This window comes from Micropterus dolomieu, linkage group LG19 (assembly GCF_021292245.1).
Source record: "Micropterus dolomieu isolate WLL.071019.BEF.003 ecotype Adirondacks linkage group LG19, ASM2129224v1, whole genome shotgun sequence".
Classification (NCBI taxonomy): Eukaryota; Metazoa; Chordata; class Actinopteri; order Centrarchiformes; family Centrarchidae; genus Micropterus; species Micropterus dolomieu.
In genome coordinates, this window is record NC_060168.1 from 32,255,141 (window position 1) to 32,278,398 (window position 23,258).

General features: G+C 42.6%; 1 protein-coding gene across 4 annotated transcripts in view; it reads left to right on the forward strand.

Moving 5' to 3' along the window:
* The window catches only part of pcdh1b (protocadherin 1b), a 220,269-nt gene extending 205,218 nt beyond the window's left edge, over positions 1–15,051 (forward strand). For all 4 annotated transcript variants that reach the window (XM_046030257.1, XM_046030259.1, XM_046030260.1 and 1 more), the window contains one exon: positions 14,418–15,051. In XM_046030257.1, coding sequence (XP_045886213.1) covers positions 14,418–14,842 — 425 coding nt within the window. In that variant the 3' untranslated portion in view covers positions 14,843–15,051. The remainder of the gene's footprint in view (positions 1–14,417) is intronic.
* Positions 15,052–23,258: the final 8,207 nt, after the last annotated feature.

Genomic DNA, 23,258 nt, shown 5'->3' on the forward strand with positions numbered 1-23,258 from the left:
ACGGTGAGGTATCAGTTTGGGATTGTACTCGTGTTCATATCACAAAGAAAGTTGTAAGATAGGTAAGAGGAAAGGAAGGAATTCTGCAGGGAATGAAGGAGGGAAGGACTTGTGTCGAGATTTAGGATAAAACATGCCACAGAAATATTATTGCGTGATGACAAATCAAAGGCGATGCAGAATAAAAATAAGTAAAGAAAGTGAAAAGTAAGGAGGGTAGGAAGGAAAAAAAGGAAATGAGGAGAAGGAGGGCAGTTAGAAGAGATTGAAAGTAGTAATGACAACAAGGACTTGTACAGAGATTTTGGAGGGGAAAGATGATGATATAGCAGCATTTGAAATTGTAGTCGGATTGTGGATCCAAAGGAAAATGCAGAAAATGAAAGGAAGAAAAGGAAGGAAGGACTTCTGTGTGCATTTAAGGCAAGCAGTTTATTCAAATATGTCTGACATTTCCAAATGCTGGAGGAACAGAAAGAAAGCATAAAGTGAGGTATAGAAGGAAAGAAGATGGGACTGAACAGCAAAGGAGAAAAGGACGAGCCTGTCTATACATTTAAATTCAATTTGAATGTAATATCTTTAGATGATGACGTATCAGAGAATAGGTTTGTGTTTTGAGTTTGTGTCCTGCAGAAAATTGAGAAAAGGACGGAAAGAAAGACTTTAGAAAGGAAGCTAGAAGGGAATAAAAGAAGGAAACCGAATATAATAAAAAACTTTACAGAATACAGAACAAGGTTTTTCACATTTACTTTGCCTTTTTTTTTTTTTTACCATTGCATAAAAAATGGTGGAGGGGGGGGGGGGGTCCAGGACCCGAGAGAGTCCAGTAAAGTAAATTACATGTGTCCATTTACTTTTAATGGACACATGTAATATGTTTAATACTTTCTGTGAATATAATCCAATAAATCTTAATTCCATCTTGTACAGACACCTTATTTTGAAAACCGGACGTCGTCACATGTGTATCCTAAATCCATCCAGTCCGAGCCAGTTTGATAAATAATGTTGTATGTGGTTCTCGTACGGCGTAACATGAAGACTTCACAGCCTCTCTTCAGGTCGAACTCTCATACTGCAACACTTGTCTTTGTAAAGAGACAAACTGACAGGATAAAGTCTCTAACCTGCCTGTCGGCTCGCTGTGGGCCGCTTCACTTACCGTAAACGCTTGAATACGTGTGCACTCCAAATTTAGGTTCAGGTAGCTTAATCGACTTCTCACAAACGAGTGACAGAAATGCTCAAAGCGGTAGAGTGGATGTGCTGGGAGACTATTGACCCTTCGCTACGCCACGCCCCAGATTGACCAGATCTTGAGAAACTACGGCAGAAGAAAGCTCAAAAATGACTGCTTTTGCATTAGAGTGAATGGAGCGCAGCCATGAAAGTGTCGGATCTCAGTTAAAGAGAGTCTTATACTGTGCTGTGATTGGCCAGCTGTGTATTGGGGGGGGGCGTGGCTTAGTGAAGGGTCAATTCAGCAGAACAGTGTGTGCAAACGGCCATTTTTGCGTCTTTCTCGGACACTTTAAAATGCTTCCACATTGCCGACATGTCAACGTAATTGTCCGTTAAAATTTATTCGGCCTTTTGACCTATTAGGCCGAATAACACCGAAAGTGCTTTTTTTTTGCTATTTTTGGCCGATTAATTCCGGTGGCCGAACATTTTGTGCATCCCTAAAGGATCTTGTGTGGAGATTTTCAACAAAAATCAATAAAGTATGTTGGATGATGGCGTTCAAATGCTGGAGGAAATGAAGGAAAAAAGGAAGGAAAGAACTAAAACGCGTAATGTGGTCCACCAAGACTTTATGGAGACAGAATGTTTTCCTGTCATCCTCCTGTTGTCTTTTCTCTCTTTCATTCCTCCGTCGCTCCATGATGAAGTCAGATAAACCCCCAGAGGCCGGGGTGGACTGTCGTTTATCACCACCTTTACTCCACATCGACTGTTGCCTCCTCGTCTCGGCTGCGGTGTCGCTTGGTTGGTTGGACACCAGGGTTTTTAAAGCAGGAAATAGATTTATACCTCGCAGGGAAAAGAGGGGAGGTTTGGGGGGGGGGGCTATAAAGAGTGAAAACCCATCAGAGTGAGAAGCAAAAAGGAGAAAAAAAAAACAGAAACAAAGTAGAGACTCTTTAATTTCTCTTTTTTCAGCCTCTGTTTTTTGTTCTGCCTTCAGAAGGAGTCAGAGGGTGAATTAATTTTGGATTTGGAAAACGAGGAAGAGGAGAGGAGTGGTTGTCTGTTTTATAACTTCTCTGCATGAGGCTGGGGGGGGGGGGGGTATAGTTTTGACTTCTTAAAGCATCAAATATTGTTGTTTGATAGCAAAATAACAAATGATTTTCATCTTCATCGCTCTCCTGCTAATTAGTGAAAGAACAAATGACATTTAAATATCTATAGTTCTTGTTTTCCCTTCTGTCTTTGAGATAAATCTGTCTCCCTTCATTTTCTGCCAAATCTGACTCCCCCCCCTTCCCTTTTTTCCTCTTTTCCTCCACTTTCATCTCCCCCTCACCTCCCTTCTTTCCTCCGTCCCTCCTCCCCTTTGTCCTCTTTCCCAGCTCTGTGTCGATTAATTAATTGCCGGCTAATTTAATTTCTCAAAAAGTAATAACTTGTTTAAGCATGAATAAAGACTGACAAGGCAAAGTTCTAATCTGCCCAAAGTTTAATTAGAGCCGGCAAGGTTTCCACACAGAGCAAAGACTGGGGGGTCAGAGAGAGAGAGAAATGATGGACTGATGGAGGGAGAGGGAACAAAGATGGAGGGAAAAATACCAAGATTTCTTGAAAATAGCAGGCAAGCTAAAACTGATTTAAAAAAAAAAAAAAAAAAAAAAGTATTTCCTGCTGCCACACCCAGAATCTGTCCTCTCACTCTCAGACAGAAAGCTCAATTCATAAATAGAGACATTTAAATACAAAACGGTATTGATATTTCAACCTCTTCTCACTCCCAAGATGTCACATATGGACGAGACCCCTTGGCGTCAGTTTGTAACGCACTGGGAAGCCCTCAGCGTAATTTCTGAACGCTAAAATTAGGACAGAAAAGGTAAGGAGGTTGTTGGGATGGATGGGTGCGTCAGAAACTGGACGTTCACCTGGGAGACCGTTGTTCGTTTTCCGTGTGAAACAAAATGTCAAAATTAAATGTTTTTAGCTAAGTAACGTTAACTTACGCAACTTAAGTCACGTAACAGTTATTTTAACCCAAAACACAATCTTTTCCTAAACCTAACCAAGTGGTTTTGTTGACTAAAAATTTCACAACATTAAGTACTGCTAATGCTTTTATTTTGAAAGTCCAACCACACGTTGCATATTTATTATCAGCACATTCTCGCTCCCGACTCGTCACATATTGACGCTTGGTCAAGGCCCTTTGACGTTGCTTTGTAACGCCCTGGGTGCACCATTAGCGTCATTTATAGACGTTTAAGGCGCCGCGGTCAAGCAACGCTTAGCAACAACAAATATGCAACGGCCAGCAAAGTTAGCAACAATAAATATGCAACGTCCAAACGCTAGGATTTTGAAACATCTCCATTTTGAAACGGCACGTCCATATGTGACGAGTCGGGAAGTGAGTACCTTGACCGTGGCGCCCTACACATCCCAAAACAGCGTTAAAAAAGCGACTTGAAGGGGTCTATGTGACGAGTTGTGAGAGTGCGAATGTGTTGATTCTGATTGGCTGGAAGGCTCTGACACTCATTGGTGGTCTAGAGTAGGGATGAAACGGCATGAAAATTTCATATCACGATTATAGTGACCAAAATTATCACGGTTATTATAACGGTGTTGTAAAAATGTGCCAAACAATATTAAAATGTACTGATACACACACTGAAACCATTTCAACAAGTTTTATATTGAAAACTACAAATACAAATGCCATTTTGTTTGCATAAAAAATAAAATACCTTTTGTAAACATATGAAAATCATCTAAGTGTGCATTATCAAGATTTTATATTTTATATTATATAGGTAATACAATGACCCCGTGCACAATTACATGAAAACAAAGTCTTTAGAAGACAGTGAAGACAGAGTGCAATGAGCCCAACAACTGACGTAAATACAGAGGAGTCTCTAGCGTTTCTAGCTATGCTGGTTGGTTGACTAAACGGACGAATAGACTGCCGACACGACGCACACAGCAGCAGAACAACGTGTAGCGTTTTTACAAGAGCAGCAACACTGAGAGCTTCAGTTTACACGCTGCTAGGAAGTCAGAAAGACAAACCAAAGCTAAAAGTTAACTCACCCTGCGTTCACTATAAGGTCATTTTCTTCAGTCAAGTTTCCCTCAGCGCTCTCATAAAACTAAAATACGACTGGGCTTCAGTGTACGGAAATAATAACCGCTGGGAATTTTGCCATGGGTTTACCGTTAAACCGGTAATTGTTTCATCCCTATTCGAGAGTACACCTTCACATGACAACACACATTTCAACATAACCTTTAATCCATTAAAATCTTAAAGTACAGGAAAGGGCAGCGGACGTCACGAACGTCAGACGTCACGAACAGATTTAATGACAATCCGACACACATTTGTTGAGATTTTTTGGACAGTAGCACCAACGGGATGACCCGGCAGTCAGTTTTCAAACAAACCATCACTGCATACTGAAAACCAGAATACATTTGTACCTTCTTGTTGAGGATTTTGTTCAGCTTCCATTGTCTCATTGATTATCTTGCAGAGTTCTGTATAGTTGGTGTGTTATTGTCACCAACAGCATTATATTTTAGTAAGGTTCGGTAATAGTTTTGGAAAAGCTTGTAAAATCTTTATAGGAACACGGTGTGCAGCACACAGTGACAACCCAGGATCGCACTGAACCTCTGAGGGAAAGCACACGAAAGACCTTCTGTGTTTGTGTGTGAGTACAAGCATCACTGAACTGAGGATTTGATTTGATGTGTGACTGTGAATACAGATTCAGGTTTACAGCCGTGTGTGTTCACATCCCTGTTCAGTAAAAACTACGCTGTTGTTAGTTAAGAGAAAAATCTAAACTATATACACAGTAAATAATGTCTGATGGGAACATAACCAGAGTCCGAGGTCATGGTACTCTGCCGGGAAGGCGGATTGCCCCTTCAAGTTCAGGTGTGTCAGGATTTTATTCAAGAGTGACAGTCACGAAGAACATGCCATTTGCAGCACATGCACGCAGACTGGAGGTAGAAAGTAGTGAAGGTACGGTAGCTGAGATGTGACAAAACAGCTGCTTTATGAAGCATGGCGGTTCAAATGACTGGCAGAAGTAGCATGATGTTGTTACAGGATCACATGGCTTCTTAGGGGAAGACTGGGGCTGTGTCCAAAATCCCTATTTGTGCCCTATTTACAAAAGACTGACCTAAATACTTGCATTTTAATTTGGTGTCTGAATACTGTGAAATCTATAGCGCCCTCAAAAAATTCCACAATGAAACAAAAATGTCCATGACCCAATCCCAATGCCCCCCCCCCTAAGCCCTGACCGCTCACAGACTTTACTGACGTCACTTGGAGAGTGATTGAGTGCAAGAGGCTGCAAGGGCTCAAAATGCTATAAACAGGAACGGGACAGCATTTATTATTATCACCTTGACGACGCTGAAACACGTTGCACACTTTTTATTTTATGTTTTTGCCTGATTTTTAAGTCTTGCAGGCTCTCACCCTACAGAGTGGAGGAGAGGTAAATATCACTATATATTTGTCAATAATCAATACGCTATTGTTGGTCAGAACAGCATCATTAAGGAAAAACTAAAATACCAGTTGAATAAACGAAGTGTGTAATGAGGTGATTGCGTTCCTCTGACTTCATGTGTTCTATGTACCATCTTAAGTCTATGTTAAGAACAATCCTATCAATTTAAGCATCACCGTTGGTTTCCATGCTTGTTTGTTTACGGTTCTTCTTCTCTTAGGGCCCGTGTCCACCAAAGATGATGTGCTGCAAGTACTGCAAGGTACTTAATTTCACTGAATGTAAAAATGTCACCACAAAGTATGTAGGCCTACTTGCTCTGCATGAAGAGAAGGCTGAAACATGAGAGGACAGACGTGGGTTCGTGAGATTTTGCGGACAAGCTAATAACTCGGCGAGGAGGCACCTTGTTTCGTTCAACATCATATGTGCTCGGTGTGGTGTTTGTCCCGCCCCCCCCTGCACTGTGATTGAATGGTTGGGTAAGAAGTGACAGTAGTGAGACAGAGCGCAGTATTTTTCTCAAAGTTGAACATTTTTCAACTCTCGGCGACCGGAAAAGACGCTCAGCGCCTCGTCACGCTGCCGCCGTTTTTACTATGTTGTAAAAACGTGGCACTCCCATTGCAATGAATTGAAAATAGACGCTGGCGTCAGGAAAAAAAATGCTTTGGTGGACACGGGCCCTATTAAGTCAGATTTGCCGTGATATTTCTCTCGCTTCTGAATGTCCACTGGTAACCCTGGTAACCCCTGTGTTTCCTGTCATACCGCTATGAACTGTGGGCAATTCCCTCAGGCAAAGTCTGCAGAAATGCGACTTATGAAAAGGGTTTAAAAAGGGCTGAAAATGTCCATGAGAGAGCACTTGACGATTTGACAGTGGGACGGCCCGGACTTCCCGGGAATGCGCCTCAAAGTCTGTGAGTGTGGACGTTGGGATCGGGCTCACAACATGCTCACTTTACTCTCTTGCACAATCGCACAATGCAATCCCCTGCAATTTGTAGACAGCAAACGTTACTGTTGTGCTGCTCACGAGCATCTCAAATCTTATTTTAACGCTCACTATGGAGTCTTTTATGTGGACGCCATAATCATCTGATTTATGGCTGCAGATAACGATTACATTCACTCATTTGGCAGACGCTTTTTTGGTAAGACGCCAAAGTGACTTACATTTGAAGAACAACACACAAGCATCAGCAGAGCATCAAATACAGCACGAGGTCTACAACTGACAATACATAGTAGTAAGAGCTCATAGCACGTATCACACCAATGGAGTAAATACCTAGGGAAAGAAGTTAGAGTTAACAAAGTGCAATCAATACAGGATAATTGTAAGGGGACAGGAGAAGAAGAGCGCAGGAAGTGCATGTTAGAGGTTAGGAGTTAGAGGTGTTATCAGAGGAAGTGTTCTCTGCAGAGTTTTCAGGAGTGGCGTGTGGTAGCTCGTTCCACCATCGTGGTGTCACAGCACCGGGATCAGCTGTGTAAGTTAACGTTACAACCCAAACTCACGGCCCAACCAGGCAGAGAACAACAAACGCATGTGTGTACTTACTTTGGCTAAACTTCAACTCAACAATCAATCACGATTTCAGTTCAATGCTAAAGTTGCTGTTACTGCAACCTTGTCGGGGGTCCGCTCCGTGGACTTGATGATAGACCTGTTGCCGAGGCGACATAAGTTTCGTGACATTACAGAGTGGTTGTGTCCTTCTTCTTCGTCCCTCGCTATTTTCTCTCTCTTCCTCCACTTTGCAAACAGCGGCATCATAATCACGTCGTGTTCACACAGCGTAAGCACGATGTGCGACAGTAATCAATGTCTGTGCGAGACAGTATGCTATATACTTTATATATATATATATATATATATATATATATCTGACACTTTGACAATCCAACACATAGAATAACAAATTCTGTCCAGTGTGATCAAGGCCCGTGTTATAGACTCTTGGAATGAGTCAGTAACATGTTTCTAAAGCTAAGGTATCCTAGTGTGCGTGGGTTGTTGGCATCACCGCTGATTGCAGCAGCATGTCGTTTGCTTTCTCCTGGACGTCTTTGAGCGTTCAGAGCAGCTGCACCTCCTCTCACTCCTCTATTGTTCCTATAAGATAAATTGGAGCCATTGTCATCGACAGAGAAAAGGCATTAATTGAAGGTTTTCCTGCTGTAGCTTTAACTGCGACACGAACACTCGCGCGCTCTCTCACACACACACACACACACACACACACACACGAAACCCAGCTTCAAAGTAATTAAACACATTAGCACTTCAAGCAGATGCAGAAAAAAAAAAAGAGAAGCTCTCTTTTGTGTACATTCGTTTCCATTTATCACCCAGGACTGAGCGGAGAGAGGGGAAGCACGAGGATTTAGCATATCTCTGCGACTAAAGTGATGGAGCGGAAAAGAAGAGGAAGAAGGGGAGGAGGAGGGGAAAAAAGGGAACGAGAGGAGCCAGTCCGCCCGGGCTCTTTACTCCAGTCGACAGCGTAAAATGTCAGATACTCATCTGGAAATTATTTTCATTTCATACCACTGACATCCTCCCAAGCGGGGACTCTGAAATCTAATTAGTTTGACCGGAAAATGGTGACCAAGGTAGCGGAGTGTATTATGCAGGGAGAGAGGCCGCCAGGGCGAGCGAGGGTCCCCGGGGTTAACTGAAACTCAGGAGTGTAGATAAGGGCTACAGGGGGAAAAACTCAGGAGGGCTACTCCATTTTAAATAGCCTTGACTAATGGAGGCAACCTTGAATTCAGCGTCATGGCCCTCTGACAGCACCGCCGCCGAGCCTCGCCGAGCCTCACTGAGGGTACTGTAGAGAGAGGAGGAGAGATAGCATTTCCTCCTCCAGGGGTTACCGTAGAACTTTTCAAACTTCCTTTAAGTACTGATGAGCAGTGTTGGGCTCAGAAATTGTTTTTACTATTTCTAACGTACGTACTATTACTGGGTGATAAAAATAACTAGTTTTCACTAGTATATACTATTATCACTATTACTATAGTACTTTCACTGCCACCCCCCCAAAACAAAGCAGTCTCTCCTGACTTTTTAATCATGGCAGTAGCTGCTTACAGCCGCGGAAGGAACATCTCTCCGTGTCGTCCTCCATTCTTCCTAGCTTCTTGGCTAACAGCTGACTTGAACAACATATGATCGGTGCCGCTGAGCTACAGCACAATCGCGCGTTCATGTCAAGGACGGTGCTTTCAGTAACACGGTGTTACTTGGATTAGTAACTGAAATAATATTACTGTTTTGAAAAAGTAATTAGTTACACTACTAGTTACTGGGGAAAGTAATATTACTACAGTAACGCGTACGTTACTGCCCAATACTGCTGATGAGGAACCCCAAATCGCCGACCAGTGCTGTTGCCACTTCGGCCATGTAACTCTCTGTTATTGATGAAAGAACACTAACAGTTTAATGTCCTCGTAACGTCCCCATGAGGCCGCAGTGTTCTTCTCAGCCTCCAATGTGGAACATCTAGACTGAACCTACAGAGGATTTAAGTGTTCTTGGAGGTCTTTTCCGCTGCAGGTACCCAACATGTGCAGCCAGTGTCAAAGATGACGATACTGAACATCATGTTTTTACTTCCATCTAGAACAATCTCCACCAAAGGTTGACATTGGTAGTAGATTGTGACAGGATAGCCAATATGGATGTAATTCTTTTGGCACCTAGGCTGCATTGTCATGGGTCTTGTTTGTTGTTTACCCACTTTTGGGATGATTTGCATGAACTACTTTTTGGGCACTATTTAGAAGATGATACTACACGCATGTTCCAGGTACTTTCAGGGTCTGCCAGTCAAGTACATCAAGTACATAACAAGGGCCACTACAACAAACATAGTTTCTTTCACCTGGCAGACATGGAGAAACAACAAGTGGCCAAACAGTGAAAAAACGTAAAACAGCATACAAGATGAAGAAGAATGTGATGTGGGATAAATAATACCAGCATTACTTCTTCCACTGATGAAGTACTGTATCAAACAGCTCATGAAACTGTCCTCTTGTCGCATTTCTAATGAAATGTTATAATGTGAAGTTTGTCCTGAGGGGAGGCTCTCATAGGATCCAATCATTAGTGTAAATCCTCAGAGAAGCATGAGTGTACTCAGGACATTTTACTATTAATTTTTTTTTTTTGTGTACACCTAGTAATACACCTCTCCCCTAGTTGCTCCAGAGGTGTGCAAACTCTGACATACATAGCAATTGTAAGTCACTTTGGATAAAAGCTTTAGCAATGTAAATGTACAGACTCACGTTGTCATCTTAAGGCTTTAAGAAACAATCCAGTTGATACACAAAATGTGAAAAAAAACACAGCAAGATACCAAAAAAACCAAGACGTTTTAACTTAAAATCAAAGCCCGTATTCGGTTCTTCAGGTGACAAAGTTCTCAGATGATTGTGATGTTTGTGCTTTAGTCACTAATGAGTCCGCAGCAGGGAAAACTGTTGCGTCAGCAGGTTTCATCAGCATCTGATCAGCCTTCGTGTCTCCTTTGATGATGATCTGCGTTGAAGACGGGTAGCTGCAATCCGCTCGTGTCCACCGCCAGAGGAAGGCCTTATTAGCCAAAACCGTTATTGATCTTAGACGCAACCCACCCTAACTGCTATAACTCTTCCTCCCATCATGCTCGCCAATTAGCTCCATCTCAAACTAGAGCCAATTAGTTCTTGTGCTTAATTAGGACGAACACGACCCCCATCGGCCCGGCGCTAAATCCTGTGATTAGAGCTACAGATCGCTGTGCTGAGGGCCTGAACGCGGGGTCACACTCTGATTGGCCCCCGCGCTCTGTTTGTTTTTTTTTTTTAATCAGTTATTGTTGTATATTGAGTCATGTGTCGAGTGCATATTAAGGACTTTTTGCAGTGGGACAGTACCTACATAATAACCTACACAAACATATATAAAAACGCATAACATGCATGTATATATATATAAATATACTGTATACTATAAATTCTTGAATAACGACCATGGCTTTCATTTACCTGAACTGCAGAGCAAATCAGAAACAGGATTTTTACTTGTTGTTATAAGTAAAGTTTATCAGACGTGTCTCTACTTTCTGTTTGTTTTTATTTACTCATGATGATGTTTGCTGTTAATGCAAACTCAACACCTCCTCCATGTTTCCTCCTCCCCCTTGACAAATTACATTAAAATGTTCGATTCCACAGCACTAATTCTGTTATGCCATAACTCATACTGCCAATTTAGATCTCTGTAAAACTGTTAATGAGACCACACTTCCCTGTAGTGTGCACGTAGAGAATGTTTCACATTAGAAGCCTTTAGTGTCTCAAAGGGCATTGTTTCTTTTTTTCCCCCTAGTGTTGTCGTTGTCGAAACCTACCTGCGGATGTTGCACGTTAATAATGTGCCAGGAATGGGAGTGATAATTCCCTTTGCGCCTGTGGAAGGCTGGTAACGTGAAAGACCTGTGCACACTTTAGCAGGAACAGATGCGTTTAGCTGACTTAATCGGGGAAAAAAATGGCAAAAGATGAAGAAATTGGAGTTGATTAGAGACTGAAACTGTTTTTTTTCTGTTAAAAATAGTATCAGGTTGGTGAGTGTGACTTGACTTTTGTTCTATAGTCTTGTCATAATCTACATACATGCTCATACTTACACATTAACATGCAATTATAACTAACAACTTGTAAAAAGTGGGAAAAGACTGCGTACATTTTCTCCATTGTTTATCTTGTTTGTATTATTCTTAGCATGAGTATACGACACATGTGCAGCATGACTTGCGTGCTTTCATTTGAGATGAGGACGTGCAGTCGACAGGTTGTATACTGAAGCAACAATTTGATCACATCATGCCACTAACAGAGTGACTGAACAGAAGGCGAGCTTCCTGTTTATCTCCTCTTATACTCTTAAACATCACCTGTTCAAAGATGGCTCCCCTGAGAAAGACGCTCCACTCTGACAAGTGTCAGAGAGCTCGCGGTGACAAAACATAAACAGACAGAGTGGTGAGTCTTCCAGGAGGAGCGTCTGTAGCTGAACTCAGGAGGATGAGCACAAAGAGGACTGAAAATACAAAGTGAGACGGGTTGGATCCTAAAGCCCTTTTGGAAATGCGTTTCTCTCAGAATGAGCCAGTTTTTTTTTCTGATTGAGGTTGGAAAATGCAATTAGCTCTGGAAAAAGTGAAGGTCTTGAAACTAAATTTTGACACAGGGAGCATCTTTAAATCATGGCATCAGATCAGGGAGTAAACAGGTCTTGCCTCAATGCCCTCATCCTGTCAGTTGACATTGTGCTTTACTGGTGCATATAACCAAACTACTTTTTAATTAAATTTTCACAAACCAGTTGTCTCACGGTAAGCCTGCAGCTTTTTCCGGCCTCAGGGACGGGCTGCTCGCAACTCAAGGTTCAGCTGAAACTAGCTGCTGGAGACGTATTTTGTAGAAATCAGATGAGATGAAAAGAGGTTCCAATAGCATTTATTGACGAAGTCAGAGGTCACGGTTGTCGTTTAACAAAGTTTCCCTACAGGCTGCAGTCCAGCTGAGCTTGGAGTCCTTTTCGTATTGTTGCTATTGAAGTGAGTCAAGTTTAGAGTTTGTTCAGCTGTGCAGCTCCGAGGGCGGCCGTGCTCTATAAGCCTGCTGCTGACACGACGTTCAGAGGCAAAGCGCTTATTAAACAGCCGCTCTGAACTCAGCAGCCACTCGCACATGACTTAACATTTTTGCAAGCACCTTGCTTTTGCATGGGAAGTGCTTAAAAACCAAAATCCACGGCAGCGGCGGCCGTGAGAATGTGGGGAGGGGAAAGAGGGGTTGAGAGGGGAAGTGGGGGGGGGGGGGGGGGGGGGGGGGGGGGGGCGCGGCCGCTACTCAGCACTCCCCTGGATTAGAACGTACACATCAACCCGCAAACAGACAGAAAAGCCGACTATAGCTCCTTTTTGCAAAAAGGAGGCAATGATTTTAAATTATGCATGAAGCAGAGAGCATTTTGGGAAATAAGCGCCATTCCCCGGGAGGACTGGCAGCCCCTCCGCCCCCTGCACGCCTCCAGCCTCCAGTATCAAAGAATGATCTAATGTCACGCACAAAAGAAAGGTTACTTTCTGCATACGCATTGATATTTCTGCTTCCATCGCTGACCTTTTTCCATTCTAAGCTGTGATTTTTTTTTTTAACTCAGCCCTGCGTCCGTCTGTCTGTCAGTTTCTGTCTGTCCTCATGTCTGTCTCAGAGGCTCAGGATTAAAGTTATAATCATTAAAAAAAAAAACAATCTAGAGGGTAGAAATCATGACCTTAATATTCACATCATCAATCAATATAAGAAAGAAGACATCTTCTGTATCTGTCATCTTTCATCGTGTCATTTCTTTTGGGTAAAGAGAAAAGCAGCTACAGTGTTATTTTTGCCTTAATTGGGTGTTTGTGCAACATAATTAACGCTTTAACGAATCTGAGCGTTTTTTTTTTCCTCCTTTAAATCAGCTGATCCTGTTTCATGCTCAGCATCCGCCGTTTGATATGTGCTTTCCGTCTTTCAGCAACAAATTAAGCGTCGTTCCTGGCACTTTGTGAACTATTAGTGACTTTAAAAATACACACTGAGCTTTAATTAATTTCTTTAAAATGGAGAGAGGTGTGTGTGTGTGTGTGTGTGTGTGGATGAAGGGATAATGACAGTTTTAATCAGCATCTCCAGCTCCTGCCAGCCTGTACGCAGCTGAACTGTGGCACTGCGCTCTCAGGTTTGTCGGTTTTTAAAAGCAACATTTACTAAGAGATCTGTTCTTGTTTGTGACTGGAAACCTTTATCTGTCCTCTGTCAAATACAGTTCTATTTACGGTCAACTTTAACTCTTAACTGTATTATCTCAAAGGAAATTGCACTGCAGCCTTTAAACCAGGCTTTAAACCAAAGCACAGAGCACATACAAGCATCCATTCACCAGACAACACAACAAAGTAAACATCATAAATATCAATAAAATAGACAAGAAAGAGGAGCAATTAGATCAAATAAAAAACAGAAGCACTTGTAGACACTTAACTTCTGGGCAGCAGGTATTTACATACTTCAAAAATTACTGAAATACAAACTAACAAGAAACTATGGTCCATCACAATAAGGTACAAACAGAAAGAAAGGTAGTGCAGAAATGATTTACAGTTGGGCATTAACATAAAGAGAAATTCACTCCCATAAACCATCTGTCCTTTCTCCACCCATTTCATTAAACCAACTGCTTCCAAATCACCAGTACATCCCAAAACATTGTGTAGCATCAGTCTGTCCAGTCTGGTCCAAGTTCAGTAACGTTCACATGTAGACAATTTTGGTGGGAATTCAAAAAATTCAAAAGTGAAGTTGTGGGAGCGTTTAGCAGCTAAAGAGTGTGATTATTTTCTCATGTGTTGGACATCAAACCAGAGCAGAAAAAGCGAGTAGATATGGACATAAACACAAGTCCAATTGGATGATTAGGAAGCTGACATGCCTACATGTTAGCCACAACAGGTTTGTAGTTCTTCTCCTTCAGTTTCATCTCCATCTCTGACCCTTTTATCCTCTGCTGTTGTGTGCAGGTTACTCATGCTTTCTTTCTCTTTTTCCTCTTTCTCTTTGCAGACCTCAGGCCTCTTCCCGACGTGGCAATGACCGGTAACTGCACACACGAGTGCACCGAGTTTGGCCACTCCGACTCCTGCTGGATGCCCGGCGAGCCTTCCCCCAACCGCAAGGTGCCCAAGAACGCCCCCAAGCTCTCCACCTTTGTGCCTTACCAGGAGATAGACGGGCAAGAGCAGCTGATGGCCAACGGCAGCCCCAAGCCCCTGACAATGGAGGAGCGCGGGACGGGCAGTGGCGGCGGCAGCAGTTCCAAAGTGGCCAACATGCGGTTCATGACGCCTTACAGCAGTGCCTACCCTGGGGGCGGAGACTCGTCTGGCAAAGACTGTGGGCTGGAGGAGATCCCGCTGAGCCAGGCGGTGGAGTACCACTCGGCCACCACTCCGACCGGCCAGACCTCCAAGAGGGAGATCTACCTGTGAGGGCGCAGCTCTCCACCTTAAAACCCCCAACCCCTTCCCTACGCTCCTCCTCATCTCCCCGTCGCTACTCGCCACCTCCTGTCCCGCCCCCTCACTGCAGCCCCCTGTGCCTATTACTCGCTGTGCCGCAGCACCGACTCCCCCTTCTTCCTTTTTATAACTGTATCCACCGTACAAGGCTTTAGATCCTCGTCCACCTCGCCCGCCGCCACCCCCCCCCCGTCCCCCCCCCAACCCCGTCCCCTGTAGAAACCAATCAAATGTAAAATAGAATGAATTAAAATCAATTGAAGAAAACACGCGGCTCCTGCTGCTGCGGAAGGAATGTAAACTACACCACATCGTTGTGATAATTTAATGGGAAACTATTTAGCTACTCACGTATTTGAGTTGGATTTTTGTGTGTTGCTTTAGGCTACGTTGCTGTGTTGGAAAGGAAAAAGAAAAAACACCTTCGGGGGGAGAAGGGAAAGAACTTCTTGTAAATCCTACTTAAGTATACTGTGTATTGCTATCTATCCTGAATTTCTTTTGGATTGGTTGGTTTTGTTTTTCTTTCACATTTTTCTCCGTTGACTCCGGGAAATACATCTTTGAGCCGAGTTGCATCAAATCAACTGGGCTCGTTTTAATCACAAACAGCTTGTCGTTAATGTAAGACATTTCGCAGAAACACGGCTGTTTTCCAATCCCCGGACTCGTTGTTGTTGAGAACTTTTTCAGGTCTATTAAGTTTTTTGCTGTTTTTTTTTCAGTGTACAGAGCTGTAAATACTACAAACTGTGACAGAGGAAACTGCTGTGTAGGTGTGGATCCGTGGCTGTCGTGCTGTCTGCAGATCTTCATGTAACTTCGGATTGATGGACTGAAAACGTTCGCATGTACAGAGAAACGACGCCGCGGCGTTCGCCGTCACACTGCAGGAGCATCACAGACAGTGCCGACTTAAAAACACAAGACTTTTTATTATTGTTTCTCTCCTCTGCAACTTTACAACAGTTAAATTTGGGTTCATGAGGGGACAAAATCCTCAGAGGGGCACCGATAAAAAGAAAGTGCTTCAATCAGTGGATCGGCCGAAGCTGATTATCACCGATTTATATTATTAATGCTCTTGTCAGTAGTATACCATAACATGAAAACTTAACATGTATGTATCAGACAGTTAAATCTTTTCAATCCAAAAAAGTCACATGAAAATACACACATTTTGTTTGTGCAGAAGAATGACTTAACTTAAAAACGAACAATTCAAACCCAAACATGTGGGAAATCTAAGAATGTAAAGTCCTTCGAGCTACCCCAGCACTGAATGAGCAGCAATTTTGATAAACCAGTGTGAAAGTTGGTTTATAAGTGTTCTATATCGTTGTAAACTTAATATCTTTTTGTTTTTGGACTCTGTTGGTCCAACAAAACATTTGAAATCACCACCTTAGCCTCTAGGAAAACATTCCAAAAGGTTACACGATTAACCGATGAATCAGAAAAATAAATTAGAGATTTATTGATCCACAATCCAAAAGTTTTCTTTGATCCTTACACCATACAAGATAAAAATAGTTTGTCTTGAATGTGGCTAGAGGAAAAGTCATTGAAATCAGATAGGTTTGTCCTCTGGGGAGCAGGAATGTCCACAACCAGTTGGATATCAGTCTGGCCAGTCGCTGTGGAGCTATTTTAAAATCTAAAGTGTCCAACACACAGATCAACATCATAATTCTTAATCGGCGTTCCAGCAAGGATCATACACCAGCTCATTTAAAAAAAAACTAATGAACATTATATCAGTCAGGATTAATGAAAATCTAAAGCTTAATCCACAAAGCGCATGTTGATTAAAACGTCTGTTGTGGTTTCTGAAACGCACACAGAGAACGTCGCAGCAGTGGTGGGTCGTGGTAACTGTGGTGAATATTTCCCCGCTGTGTTTCTGAGCTTGAAGGAAGAGCTCTCTGGTCAGCGTCGCCTCTCGTTAGTTCCCACCTCTTTACCTCCTCAGTGTGAGGCCGAGCTGTTTGGCATTTAGCAGAAGTATTTATTAAACCTGTTAGCTATGTGCAGCGGCAGGGGAGGTGGGCGCCGCTTCCTGCGGTGCTGCAGTCGCACAGGAATGCAGGATTAATGACACCTGTATAGGCTTTCAGTCCACTAACACCCACTCCACACAGCACAGCAGAAAAACTCTAATTACAACCCGAGGCTCTGCACATTACTGGCGATAATTTGCGCCAGTAAAAAGCGAGCTGGTTTGCAAGTTCATTCATTCTGAGCCTGGTGTTCACGGCTGCTGAGGGTAATGTGGGATTTCACCTGTCGTGATGCGCACCAGCTGAGACTGGATGGATGAAAGGGAAGGCACAGTGAGCGTGCGCTGGAGAAAATCTCCCTAACAAGTCATTTAGTCTCTTACTGAGTCCTGAAGTCTTGAAACAAAGCAAGAAATCAGCCTGTGGAGGGAGATTATTTCACCAGTGATAAAAGTCAGTAAAAGAACGGATGAGTGGATATTTTACTTCAGCCTTAGGGTCTGAACCCGATGGTGAAACTTAAATCAACTCATGCGCACTTGCAGATTACTAATCCATTGTCCCATTTACAAAATAGACATGATAAAACAAAGAAACAGCAGTGCAAGCTCACAAGACTAAATCTTAGCGCCAGCTTACGTCATAAAATTATCGTGACGTCTGTCTTGATGAGACCTGAACGGATTGTTTGAGGACATTACCGATAGCACACATACATAAAATGTAAATCACTCAGTACAGGAATTCAAATAATATAACATATGGTGACATAACAAAATATACTCAACAATGAAATAGGAATGTGGCAGCTATACGTGTTTTTTATGTTTTAATATGATTATGTTGGAGTCTTTGACAGCAGCATCTTCCCCATCGACCATCATTATAAAAGGGGTGTCTCTAAAGCTACACAACTACTCCAACTGCAAACTTTTCATCGATCATATTTAAATCACAAGTATCTAATATGTGTAAGTTTCTTGGGCCGGGGAAAGAGGCACTTAGTCACATGTGCAGCGGGCAACATATAGTGTGCTCATTATGTAAGAAATGTTCGCTCTGTGCTTATGGGTTTACCACTGGGAATAGAGATCCTGTTTTTGCAAAATCTGCTCATCAGAGCAGGGGGATGAAAATTCACCTTGAGTCTTGATCATTTAAGATTTTGATCTGAAGACGAAAGCACATAAGCAGATTTGTCGGCCCATTAGCTGCAAATAAAATCCATGAAAATGTAAAACGGGAGAGGATTTTTAAATCTATATGATGATTCAAGCGCTGCTCTTGTGTTTTTGGGAAAACAAATCCACTTTGTGTGCAGACAACCTCTTAGTTTGTTTTGCATTACGCACTGCTGTCTTGCACCTGAACCAAAGGATCCACCTCAGACTCTTTGAATATTTCTTACATCCACAGAGATAGGATGGGAGTCCTCAGCGTCTCAAGCCCTCTGCTACATGGAGAACCACACGTGTTTGATCTAAAGTTAGTATTTGCTATTTACAGAATTTAGAAATCAAGCTTACCCATAAGGAGTGGAGAAATCTGCCTTATTTTATCTCATTTTAATTTATTAATTTCCGGAAACTTCCCGAGCCAAAGAAAGCTGCTGTGGGAACACGTGGGATTATCTCACCTCTGCTGGCAGAAAAGTCTCACCGGCTGAATGTGAGACTAAATGACTTGTCGTTATTTTTTTGCAGCGTGTGTGATGTGAACAGAATCACAGAGGGAGCATCAAAGCGCCGCCGGGCTGCAACGCCTTCGAAGTCAAAACAGGCAGCAAAACGGGGTCGCAGAGGGGTCAAACTATGTCGTTTTGTAAAGCAAACAATTGCCTTCACTGAGCACGTCGGACCGCTTCATTCCCCTGCTTTTGTGTTGTTATTTTTAAGTTGTCGCTACTCCATCTCTGCCGTCTAATTGGTTTTTATTGTACATGCTTTTTTGTTTTTTATGTGTGGATGTTAACGCGATTCAAAACACAATTCCTCCGGTCTCTGGAGGTGATTTGATTTACTGTCGACGTACCTGCCTGTTCAGGAACCACACACACAGTCACTGTATTCCCCCGCAGATAAATCAACCATCATTCAACCGACCGTTCAGCCCTTCCCAGTGACAGAGATTTAGAGTTCATGGGTGCCGCCGCGTTCCTCCAGGCTCCCCGTCTTCCTCTGGTGATTTAACGCTGGCGCTCAGAGCTCTGATTGATTATTAACAGGCCCAACATGGAGGTCCACATCGACTCGCCTCCTTCCTTTTCTCCTTGCCACGCTTCACAGTTTCACCGTAACAAGTCATTTTTTTTCCTGCTCCATGATGCCCGCCCGCCGACCGGAAGACTCCCAGGTGGCCGGTGTGTTATGCTGTCTAAGGTAAAGACAGAGGAGAGAGGTCGGAGTCATGAGGCGTTAGTTTAACCTCAACTCTTTGGCACCAATTAACCCCAGAAGAAGAAAAGCAACCTCTGGTGACCCTTGATGAACTCTGGTGACCTCGGGCGTTGCTGTAGGCTTTACCTCACAGCAAACACAAGACTGCTTGTGTGTGTGCGCAAACCACCATAAGAAAAATAGCAACAATGAGATACACTATATGGCCAAAAGTATGTGGACAGCCCGGCCATTTTACCCATTGTGAGCTGAACTTGGGCATTAATGTGCCGCTGAAACAGCCTCCAGCTCACAGTGGACGGGGTTGAGGTCAGTCAAGGTCATCCACACCTAAGTGGAAAAGGCATTTCTTTATGGATGTCAGTGAAGGTTCTCACTCATCCAGCACATAGTTATCCAAGAAAGGTTAAAATCAAGAGCAACTGGACTTGGTGGAAGATACTCGTTTCGTCCCTCATTCAAGAGACTTTTTCGCTTCCGACTGACTGGTAGGGAAACTCGGCTATCGTTGTCTGAATGATCGATACCGCTGGTTCGTTAGTGCTCATGGATGTTGTAACGACAGTTGTTATGGTCGTTGGAGCCACCCGAGGCCAAGTCTGAACGACCATAGATGGCATCCTCACCCGAGGCCAAAAGTGAACGCTTGTTTAGTTTCCTGGGACGTGATGAAAAGACAGCATAAGGCCCGGATCAGACAGAACGTGTTTTATGCCGTAAGAGGCGCCTGTAGACGAGGAGTACGAGTACTTTTCAGCCATGTCGTGTATTTATACAGCACTTTTTGTTTTATTGTTTAAGTGCAACAAATTGTGCTTTAGTCAAGTCAACAGCCTCAACAAGAGTTAGTAACCCTCCCCTTTAAGTAATCAGATCCCATCAGCCAATGTCTTATTGTTACCTAGACTTGGCAGGATGAACTGGTTAATCTTCTTAGTAGTGATGTGCGATACCACTTAATTCCTATACGATGCAGTTCCAAGTAATACCCAGGCTGGTACTGCCGATACTTTTTATTTCTAGTTTAATGTGACCTCCCGTTTCTGTATTTATGAGAGAAATAAGGAGCAGGCTGTGGCCTTACCAATTCAAAATAATAACTGCATAATGACAAGACATCAAACTACATAATCTTTAATTATAATGAAAATCTCCTGCTCAGAACTGCAGCTTCATGACATCGTCATATTATTGTGACTTGCTTAGCGAAAGTTTGGGGTGTTGCTAAAGTATTTTACTGTCTTTGCACACACATCACACACAGCGTCATTATTACCTTCACAGCTAAAATACAGCCAGACAGGACGGCTATCACATTCGGCCAAAGTCAGTATTCAGTCGCGGGAAACGTAAAGGGCTGCAGCGGCTCGCTTCAGAGAAGCTCCGGCACAAGCATGACTTTGACAGGCGGAAGGAGAAGTAGTTCCTATCAACTGAGTATAATTAGACGATCCTGGTGACAGTAAGATACTTCTGATAAAACACACACTCACTCCAAATGACTGTTTAGATATCGATCCTTTTAAATGAGTCCCAATCCTAGAGCAGGAAACGCTGGTTTCAGAAATATCGATACTTTAGCATTGATCCGCAGATCACTACTTCTTAGTTTAAAAACATTCTTACAGTTACAGTATTGCATTTTTAACCATGGTAATGTATGTGTCCACACAGTACATATACAAAATACACAGTATATATGTGTGTGTATGTCCGCATGCATAGAGATGGTCCTAAGCTTTTTGGTTTGAGGCTTACTGTCAGACTATAGACACTTCCTGCTCCCTGGAGGAAAACTTGAACCACCAGTACACCCCCAAATCCACCACCACCACCACCACCAGCAGCTAGCCGTCAACCCTCAGGAGATCAGCTGTCATACACACTGACAGCCTGTGTGTGTTCAGCAGGTGTCTATGCATGCAGAGCGTCCACCTCCCGTCCCTCTGGTTTCACATTCGCTTTCAAATCCGCTTCAGTGACTGAAAAAAGAAAAAATTAATGTATGTATTTCACAGTAACGTGTTGAAACCGTTTCATATATATATTTACAGAGGAGAAAACGGTTCACAAAATTAGAGAGAGATGAAGTTTAACAGAAATGTTATGATTCATCTTCTCGTGGCGCTTCGGCCAGCTGCTGCTCCTCCTCTCAATTAGTCGTCCAGTAGATTTCTGAGGCTGCGTGAAGCTCTTCCATGTGTCTGATTTACTTTCTTTCAGATACTTGAAGGGACAAAATATTGATCATATCTTAGAGTATTTGTCAGGATTCAAAGGAACGCGCAGCTCTGATCTGTCTGCACATGAATCTACAGTTTTTCTTTGCTTCCCCTTACTTTGAAAACACAGCGCTGACGTGCATTATTCACATAGTGTTCAGTTAGTTGACATCTAAAATTAATTATCTTTTTCTAAACACACACCGGTTTACAATAAAAATGCCGTCCTTAATTTAAAATGCTTTCAACAATTTTAAAATGCATTGTTTTGGCACTGAAACACATCAGTTTACCCTTGTTTTATTTTAAATATAAAGTGCACTACTTCATTTCTAAAACACTTTATAGACTTACTCATTTGTGACTCAAATGCATAAATGTCTTCTCAAAATGCTTTGGTTTATTTAGAAAAACATATTGGTTTACTACTGACAGGCATTATTTATGTATGAAATCCACTGCTCTACTTTCAGAGAAATGTTTTGTGTCCATAGACTGCGTCTCAAATTGTTTATTTTTGTTGTGATGTACTATTCTTAAAGCTGCACTAATCAATATTTTTCTGTATTATGTCAAAGGAATTAGCTCCGTCTGCAGCTCTACAGAGCTTTTTTAGCCACGGCAGCAAACAGACACAGAGACTAGCTGATGAAGAAAGAGGAACATCTAGCAGTTTAAGAGCCAGATATTTCCCTGAGGAGTAGGTGGAGACCAAAGCAGAGCTTACATTCATCAGGTGGACATAAACACAACTGGCTGCTGTCACATGTTACATGTAATAACTTTATAAGGTGATAATATGTCAGATGTTGTGTTTTCAGCTTCTTCTGCTGCCCCCAAGTGGCCAACAATACAAATTGAGAGCGATTTATTAACCAATTTTTAACAACAATGTTGTTGCTAAAACCTTTTTCTTGTAGTTTGGGCAGTTTTTGGTGCATAAGTTAAACCAACACATTCTCACTCCCAACTCGTCACATATTGACGCTTGGTCGAGGCCCTTTGGCGGCGCTTTTTAACGGCCTGGGTAGCCCTTTAGCATCATTTTTAGATGTTTAAGGCTCCGCGCTCAAGTTAGCAACGCTTGGCAGAAATAAATATGTAACGTCTGGTTAGACTTTCAAAATAAAACGCTAGCGTTTCGAAACATCGCTATTTTGAAACGGCACGTTAATATAGTTGTGAAATGTTGCAATTTGGTTCAGTTTAGGCACAAAATGTACTCTGTTAAGTATAGGAAAAGATGATTGGTTTGGGTTAAAATTAATACATAACGCGGTCTCCTGGTTCAAAGTCTGGGTTATGGCCCACTATCCACTCCAACCGCCTTCTTTCTCGGTCTTTTCTGTTAAATATCATATACCTGCCTTTACCGTCAAAAACTGACACTACAGGGTTTCCTCCACTGCGCTGAACTATGACGCTAAATGGATCCCCAATGCGTTACAAACTGACGCCGATGGGTCTTGACCGTGCGTCCATATGTGACGAGTCGGGGAGTGAGAACGGGTTGGTTAAACAGCCAAAAGCAAAGGTATTTAGTCAACTTCTTTTTATTTATTTAGCGACAGCACAATCTGAGACGCAGCCTGTATTTCGTACTTTTACTACTTTGATTTATTTTACGTAAACACTGATGCAGTGGTGAAACTTTTCTGGTGTCTTTATTAAATCATGTTGTAGCTGTGAGTTCAGCCGTGCAGTGAAATTTGCTCCTAAATGACAGTGAAACATGAATGTCTTTTTGTTTCTCAGTCTGCAGTTTTAA